Here is an 8,490-nt window from a genome sequence, read left to right as displayed (position 1 = left end):
CCCAGGGGCAGAAAATGGTTGCTTTTAAGAGCCATATCATTTTTTATATTGTAATCAAAGATATGTTATGGGCAAGACGTGTCACACTGTGCCCTTTTCTTTCTGCGACATCTGTTTCAGATAGCCGACAGTGTTGCTTAATAGGCAGTAGCTTGGATAAGGCTGGAGCCACAAACTGATCCTCATTAATCCAGTCTAGTAAGCACAAGAAAATCGTTCTGAATTGGAGCTCTTTATAGAAAGAAACATTATATATGGGCAACTGACATTGGACACAGGACTGGTCAACACCTGCCCAGATAAAGTGGCACTGTTGCTGTGTTTTTAATTAATCTGGGGGTCTGGATAGGCATCTTTGATCAACTTTGAACAGAAACAATGGTGGCTGTGCAAAAATGTACAGTTGCACTGGTGAGAACTGGTGTGATTTAGTCCTTTGTGCAAGCAAGGTGAGGACGACCACCTTATACTCCTTCTAAATCACCCACGTTAACCCAGATCCCAAAGTCAGAAGAACCTACCTGTGGGTGGAAGAGGAATCCTGGGGCTGGCCGCATGTACTTGTCTTTGAGAGTCTCAAACGGATCGCTCATTCTCCTCTTCTCAACCCTGCTAATAGTAGATTTCTGTCAGCTCTTAACGCAGGTAAAGCAGCAGATACTGATACACATACTTAAAAAGTCAATATTGTAAAATTAATAACAATTGTCAATTTCCATTCCAACTTGAATTATGCTTGAGTAAGCTACTGGGAATAACAATACCTGTAGATGGGGTCCATGAAGAAAGGGGTGGGCCTGGCATGTTGTAAGGAGGTTTCAGCTTTAGGGATCTCCAGCACTGGCTTCTCGTCCTCATAGCCCAGGCTATTCTTTGTCTCCTCGTCTCTTGGGTTTCCTCCTCGGCCCCTGCTCCCCAGACTCAGGTCCAGGGGCTGGTCCTGTCCATGGGAGCGGGAGGCCCCTGCTTTGGAGGCGGCCACTGCAACAGACTTCTCCTCCTTTCTCTTAGTAGTGAGGTCAAACGGTGACTCGGACGAGGATTTCCCCCGGGCTTTCTTGCAGTCGTCTGCTGGGGACTGTGGCTCCACCTTCAGGCCCGTGGGTCTGAGGTCCCTCTCTGGAAAAGGGTAAACCGGAGGAGAGAACGCTGGGAAGAAAGGCATGGGGAACATGGAGGGGTAGCCGGGCACAGACCCAACCTTCTTCTCCTGTAGGCCAGCCAGCCCTGTAGAGCCAAAGTACCTCTCGGCAATGGAGGCGATGGCCTTAATAGAGTCATTTACGGCCCCTGTTACGGCCGTGTGCTCGTCCAGCGAGGATGGGATGAGGGAAGGGCCCGCAAAGTCTTTGGCAGCACTGCTGCCTGTGAGGCCGGGGCTTTGGGGGCCTCCTCCACTAGCCTTCCTCTTGGGGCCTTTGCCGTTGTGGCGAGCGGCGCCCCTCTCCCTCTCACTGTCCATGTCACTCTCTAGCTCGGAGCCAGACGTGCTCTCCAGATCACTCCCGCTGGGCGTGCTGACGTCGTCCAGGTCACTGCTCTCAGAGTGCTCGCTCTGCTTGTTGCGTTGCTTTGTGGAGGACGAGGAGCCCTGGGTGTGAAGGTCTAGACCTGCCATGTGGTTCCCCTGCACGTCCCCACCTTTACGCAGAGCCTTGAGCAGCTCTCTGGACTCCTGCAGTCCAGGGCTGGGGGGCAGCAGAGGACTCTTGCTCAGGTCTGCCCCGGGCCCAGACACAGGCGCATGGTGGGCCAGATGTCTGATAGGAGAGGTGGCAGCGATGAGCGGGGGCCGGTGGTAGAGTCCAGAGGGGAAGAGGCCAGGGAAGCTGAAGGGAAACGCCGGGGCAGCTGGGAAGGTGAGTCCAGCGTGGTGGCGACTGGCCCCAAAGTAATCAGCCAGCCCCGCGCTGCCATGGCCCATCACCAGAGACGATTTGTCCAAGCCAGGGCCACCGGGGAGGGGCATACTCTGGGCAAACAACCCCCCTGCTGTGAAATGGTTCTTTCCTTCACAGAAGCGCCGGTGCTTGTTGAGGGAGGACGTGGTGCTGAACATCTGCCCACAGTCCTTGCACTTGATCTGCGTGCGGCAGTCGGCGTGCATGCGTTTGTGGCGGCACAGGTTAGAGAACTGTGTGTAGGACTTGTGGCATACCTCACCTATATGGACACAGGAGACAGATACAGCACGTATCAGTATGCAACACACACAAACCCCCACACGCATACACAACACAAAAATAACATCACATGATACAGTATATCACATGTGGACGTGGAGTCAGCGATTCTGGAGAACGCTTGTTGTCAATTCACTTTTTTGTAAAAATCAGTGAATATCTTCTCACAATTCGCCACCGGAATGTACAGTATGTATTTGCACTGAATTCTTTTTATATCTGGGGTTAATACATAGCCTCGGCTCTGTACACTGGGAAGTAAACAAAGGGGGCCCAATGTAGCAAGCAACATGCCTGTTTACAGAGCCTAAGCTGTATAATAACTGTGGATTTTTTTTCCAGTGCTCCCACAGAACAGACAAGTAGCGGATGGTGAGGAAATAGTCACAGATGTTGGCAAAAAGGTGATTTGACAACAGGCGTTCTCCAGAATGGCTTACTCAATCCTTTAACATGCTTTAATCTGACTAAGGTTAAACAGCAGAGGAAATGCATTATGAATGATAGGCTCATGTTCCCATCAATACTGTGACACCATGTTTTCCAGTAATAATTAAGGAGGGGAGAGCTGTGTGTCTCTCCAGATCCTGGCATTGTAAAGGGATAGAATCTGTTTGAGGGTTTGACGGTGTGAGTCAGACGCTGCCACTCATCACCTGCACATCAAGAACCAAATTCCCAGGCATCTCCAGCCCCATTGTCCTCCCAGGGACGCTTCCAGGGAGTCCATAAACAATCACACACACACACACACACACACACACAGACACACAGACACACAGAGACAAACAGACACACACACACACACACACACACACACACACACACACACACACACACACACACACACACACACACACACACACACACACACACACACACACACACACACACACACACGGACATGCAGGCACATTCACAAAATATTCACATAACACAAAGAGAGACTGAATCACACAAACAGACACACACATAGACATACAGATGCACACACACACACGTTCACACACACACACACACACACACACACACACACACACACACACACATTCTCAGCCGCATGCAGTACAATGGCTCTATTTTAAGTTTGTGAAGGAAGCCGAGTTGAATGAATCCTATCCTGCAGTCCGGTTCCCAGGGACAGGTCTCACGTCCTCTGCTGCCCCTCTTCCCTCTTCCCCCTGCGGGCCTCCCTCCTGTCTGTCACCCCCATCGGCTTGGTCTAATAGCTGGTGTCCCCGTGTCCTCCTGCGCTAACTGACCTTCCCACACACACTCAACCCTTATATGTACTGTATGTGCCTGTCTTGGGATATTGTCTGACCCTGGTGTAGACGTACAGTGGCAACACCCAGGCCCTGAGACAAAAAAACCTCACCGTCTCACCATTATCTATCGCCCATTATTAGTCTGTCAACACTATCTACTACAAATGGATTTTTTTACATAGAAAGATACTAGTCCAGTATATATTGTTTTTTTTCCCATGCTCTTTTCTCATGCTGATCCAATAAAAAGTTAAGAATGCAGTTTATAAAAAAAGAGGGGGAGATGATTCTATTTGTTGGCCCCTTCCCTGTATTATCAGATTTTGCAGATCAGCTGACTTTTCAATAGTATTTGATCATGCGCTGATATCAGAAAGCAGTTATGGAAGAAGTTCTAGATGATTGATTTGGCGCACATTGTTTATTTGATCTTGAAAATGAGGATAAGGAAGTGGTTAGGGCTCACACTGTGATTGCGCTTCTGCATACTTTGGATGCCTTCCAGCCACAAGGTGCAACAAAGGGCAATGTAAGAGGACTGAGAGAGGATGAGTGGGGAAAAAGCATTTCTCGAAACAGATTTAAATAAATGATAAAAAAAAAAACGTGCCAAAGAGGAAAGCCAAATGTAAAATGCTTGAGCCAGGAGTGCATGTAATCGTATTAAAAAAGTCTATTTTAATGAACGGCCCCAGAGAACTAAATTAAAAAGAATCAGGGCAAAAAAAAAAAGAAAGTTGAAAACATTTTGAAAACAGCTGGGGAAAAAATTACAGTGCATGATTCCTTTGATTTCTGCGCAAGATGTTTCCTTTCTGGAAGCTTTGAATGTGTTTCCCGACACAGATGTATTTTTTTTTTGGCACCTGTATCTGAATGCTATTGATTAAAACTAATCTGTTTGAGCTTAGGTTGAAGGCATTCCCCGTAAGGTAAGTAGTATGTCTACTAGAAAAATGCATTTAATACATTTTGTGTAAAATGAAGAGATAGCATCGACACAATTTCATCAATCTCTATTGTAATAGTAAATAATTAGTCATTCAATCTCAGTGTGTATATAGCTGCTTTTAGCATTCTGTCTGTTTATGAGTTTGTACACGTATTGCCACATGAGCAAACTACAAGAAAATCCCTGTACCATAAATCATGTAGTTGTGACATTTACAGAACTAACAACACACATGCATGACACACTCTGTGTCTGAGATCTGATTGACTACGCGTGTGTATTCGTCACCTCTTAATAAACTGAAACTAAATATTATAAACACATTCCTCAGAGAAGAGCGATGGCTAAGAAGTGTCTCGCCTAGTACCTAAATAAATTAATAACCCAGCAGGCCTGAGTGCTTCACAAGCTCGGAGAACCACACACACACACACACACACACACACACACACACACACACACACACACACACACACACACACACACACACACACACACACACACCCTTGACATATCGCGTGCACTAACAGACAAACAGAATCATCTGCACTCATACAGCACAATTCTATCCAAAAACATGCACATTGAGCGCACTCACACAAACAAACACTTCGGACACACACACACACACACACACACACACACACACACACACACACACACACACACACACACACACACACACACATGGTGTCTCCCCAGGCAGCCGTCATGTTTGAGGCAGCTCTGTCCTTTTTTACACCAGCCATTAGTTGTTTTTAAAACCTGCATATTTTCTGCTGATTACAGCAAATGGACTCCTATTCAGTGGGAGCACAGGGAAGAGGGCCTGTACATGTGGTTGCCATTTGTGAGGAATGGTGCATGTGGCGGTAGGGAGAGAGTGGAGGAGAGAGGGGAGTCAAGAGGTCTGCAGTGGAGATGCAGTCACTCTGTCCCTCTGTTGTATATATGTGTGAGTGTGTTAATGTGTGTTTGTTTGAGAAGACGAAAACCGTGTGCATGTTCGCTGTGGGAACTGGGTTTCTGTGAGTATGTGTATGTGTGTATGTGTATGTGTGTGTGTGTGTGTGTGTGTGTGTGTGTGTGTGTGTGTGTGTGTGTTTGGTGTGTAGGGTCAGTGAAAAGGAGACGGGGCTAAGGGTGAAGGTCATACTGCTTTAGGGGAAAGGAGATCAGATGTGAGGTGTGTGAGGTGGTGAAAATGTGAAAGGTCAAAATGTGTTTGGTTCTTGCAGGAGTTAGCGTTTACTAAGGAGCAGGGCAATACATGTGTGTGTGTGTGTGTGTGTGTGTGTGTGTGTGTGTGGGAGAAAGAAAAAAAGCCGTTAGGTGTGTCGTCAATGCTAGTGGATTGTTAGGGGCTACAACAGTGAGTACAACCAAGTGGGATTGAGTCAAATTACATGCTATCTTAAAAATGCTATTATCACCATATCAGCACTGTGCAGAGAGCCCACCACTCTTAAACACGGCTACTGTAATATCCCATATGCAATTCCTGTAGAACATTTCATGACTCTTTAGGGGGGAGCTGAGGGAGGATATACAATAGTTTTTTTTCTCAATAACATCATCAGTTCTTCTATCAAAAGGCAAGTCAAAAGCATATTGTTGTTATTATTGTTGTTATTATTATAACGTACTGAGGAGACTTACATAGGTAGGGTCTTAGTGACTTACACATGAAGGGCTTGACACTGCTGTGGATGTGCTTATGCTGCTTGAGGCCCGAAGACGTGGCGAACGTCTTGCCACAGTCGGGGCAGGCGTGGGCCCGCGCCCCTATGTGCTGCGAGCGGATGTGCCTCTGCAGGTTACTGGGGTCTGTGAACACCTGCTGGGGGAAGCAACCACACAGACACACGCGGGAGTTACTATCGGCTTCGAAAAAAACCATGAAAATTCTGCACCAAAAAAAAAAAAGCTAAAATTATGAACAGAGAGAGAGAGAGAAATGCTCATGAATTCAGTATCCCGCCCTTCAAAAGTCATCACTTTACCTTTGAGCAGTTTTCACATTCGTAGTGCTTGCCACTGTCATGCGACATCTGATGTCGGATCAAATTTGATTTCCAGTTGAAAGCCTTGGGACATTGGTCACACTTGTATTCTCTCTCCTCAGAGTGAGACAGACTGTGGGCCTCCAGACTGCAGGAAAACACAGAGGATATAAAAACCACAATTGATATTTAGACGTTTGTTCAGTAAAAATCCTTAAATAAATAAAGTTTTGACAAAAGACATAGTGACTTACGTCTGGATATCGGGGAAGACCTGGTCACACTCCTTACACTCATGTGGACCATGGGACATGTGGAGGGAAAGCAAGTCTTGAGGGTCGTGGGCCTTCATGTCACTGTCCCCTCCTAGATAAATACAAAAAAGAAAGGTAAAGCATAGAAGACTGTTTAAATGTATCCTGAACCATACAAAACAATTGGTATTTGGGTTAACCTACCATTTGTACAGTATATCAGGGGTATTTCAAAATTCATGCAGCCTACAAGAACTGAGAGTTAACTTTAAATGTAAATTATACAGTGACGTGCTTGGGTGTAACAGCTAAGTTGGAGAGCTGTGCAGACTTGAGGTATGTTTGCGGCCTTTAGGAGCCATCTATCCCATTACATACAGTTCATCATATGGGGGGAAATATAATGATTTGCATTGCCGCAGCAGGCCCTGGTCAATTACAGTCAGTCTGTCTGTGGTCCAGTCTAGTCAAAGTTACACTGAATCTCTTGTTACTACATAAACCATCAAGTATAAGAAAACCCTAAGACAAATAAAGTAGTGTGTAATGAATTTTGCACTGCGTTCATTGTTGTGTGTCAGTGGTCATTTTGGCACTATTTTCTGGAATTTACACTAAAACATCATTTCATTTTTGCAGTTAGTAGAGTCTTCTTTCCAAAGTGCATTATTCTTACATCTCATTTTCAGCAGCTCCATAAAGAAAACAAAGGGCCCTTTGACACTACTCATGGCATCATATTCTCCCAGTTCAGCTACACTTCCTTCTTTGTCGCTCTCCAGTATGCCCACTTGTTTACAATGGCATGGGAATAGCCCACACAGATATACAAATACAAAATGTCAAACCTGGGTTAAGGAAGGAGGAGGGGGGCATCCCACACGGCTGCTTCTGGTGGTCCAGCAGCTGGTTGCGCGACTCAAAGAGCTGGTCACAGTCATCACAGCGGTACTGCCTCTCCTCTGCATTGTGGAAACATAGAGAAACATTTAAGTGGAGTGTGTATGTGTTGTTCAGGTTTTTGGCAATTGGTCATACATGTGTGTTTTTGCGTGTTTCTGTGTGTGTGTGTGTGTGTGGTGCATACCGTGAATATCCGGGGCCATGATTTCACATGAATACTCTTCAGCCTTCATGAAAAGAAGCAGCTCCTCACCCGGGAAAATCTCTCTGGTGACTTTGTAGAAGATCTGCAACAGACACAGGAGGGCAGTTTTTCAAAAATTAGAAAATGTTTGTGTCCTGTAAATACTGCATGTTTTAGTTTTGAGTTCATTTATTTTCATTTTGTCCATAACTGCATTGCGGTGTTGACTAATTTGTGACATTTATGAACCAGCAGAGGTCATTTGGAGTAGCTCTTGGTACAGACACACACGCACGAACACACACACACACGCACAGACAAACACACACACACACGCACAGACAAACACACACACACCCACCCACACACACACATACACACACACACACACACACACACACACACACACACACCCACACACACACACACACACACACACGCACACACACACACACACACACACACAATCGGCTGCACAGTGTGCACAGGCTTGTTATAGTTTTCCCACCACACACAGACACTCATTCATTAACATGTAATTAATCATCATGTAAGACATCCATCTTCATGAAAACAAAATTAAAGCATAAACAGTACTACTGTAGAAATAAATATACAGTCTCATGAATACTGTAAACACCCACACCCACAAACACACACGCTAGATTAGTAGGCAAGAACTTGTAAATAAATGTCTGGAGGCAAGCTTACTAATGTATGGTGAAACAACTGTGAAAATAAGC

General features: G+C 45.7%; 1 protein-coding gene across 8 annotated transcripts in view; it reads right to left on the bottom strand.

The window, feature by feature from the left end:
* mecom (MDS1 and EVI1 complex locus) overlaps positions 1-8,490 on the bottom strand; it is a 138,943-nt gene that overhangs the window by 13,537 nt on the left and 116,916 nt on the right. For 2 of the 8 annotated variants that reach the window (XM_080052449.1, XM_080052454.1), the window contains 7 exons: positions 7,748-7,850; positions 7,509-7,622; positions 6,661-6,772; positions 6,407-6,554; positions 6,063-6,243; positions 765-2,163; positions 522-612 (listed from right to left, as the gene is read on the bottom strand). In XM_080052449.1, coding sequence (XP_079908575.1) covers positions 522-612; positions 765-2,163; positions 6,063-6,243; positions 6,407-6,554; positions 6,661-6,772; positions 7,509-7,622; positions 7,748-7,850 — 2,148 coding nt within the window. The remainder of the gene's footprint in view (positions 1-521; positions 613-764; positions 2,164-6,062; positions 6,244-6,406; positions 6,555-6,660; positions 6,773-7,508; positions 7,623-7,747; positions 7,851-8,490) is intronic. The other 6 variants (XM_080052451.1, XM_080052452.1, XM_080052455.1 and 3 more) reach the window with 6 other exon arrangements.

This window comes from Ammodytes marinus (assembly GCF_949987685.1).
Source record: "Ammodytes marinus genome assembly, chromosome: 3".
In the NCBI taxonomy this organism is placed as follows: Eukaryota; Metazoa; Chordata; class Actinopteri; order Uranoscopiformes; family Ammodytidae; genus Ammodytes; species Ammodytes marinus.
The sequence above is the reverse complement of the archived record's forward strand: the minus strand, read 5'-3'. Positions and strand labels throughout refer to the sequence as shown.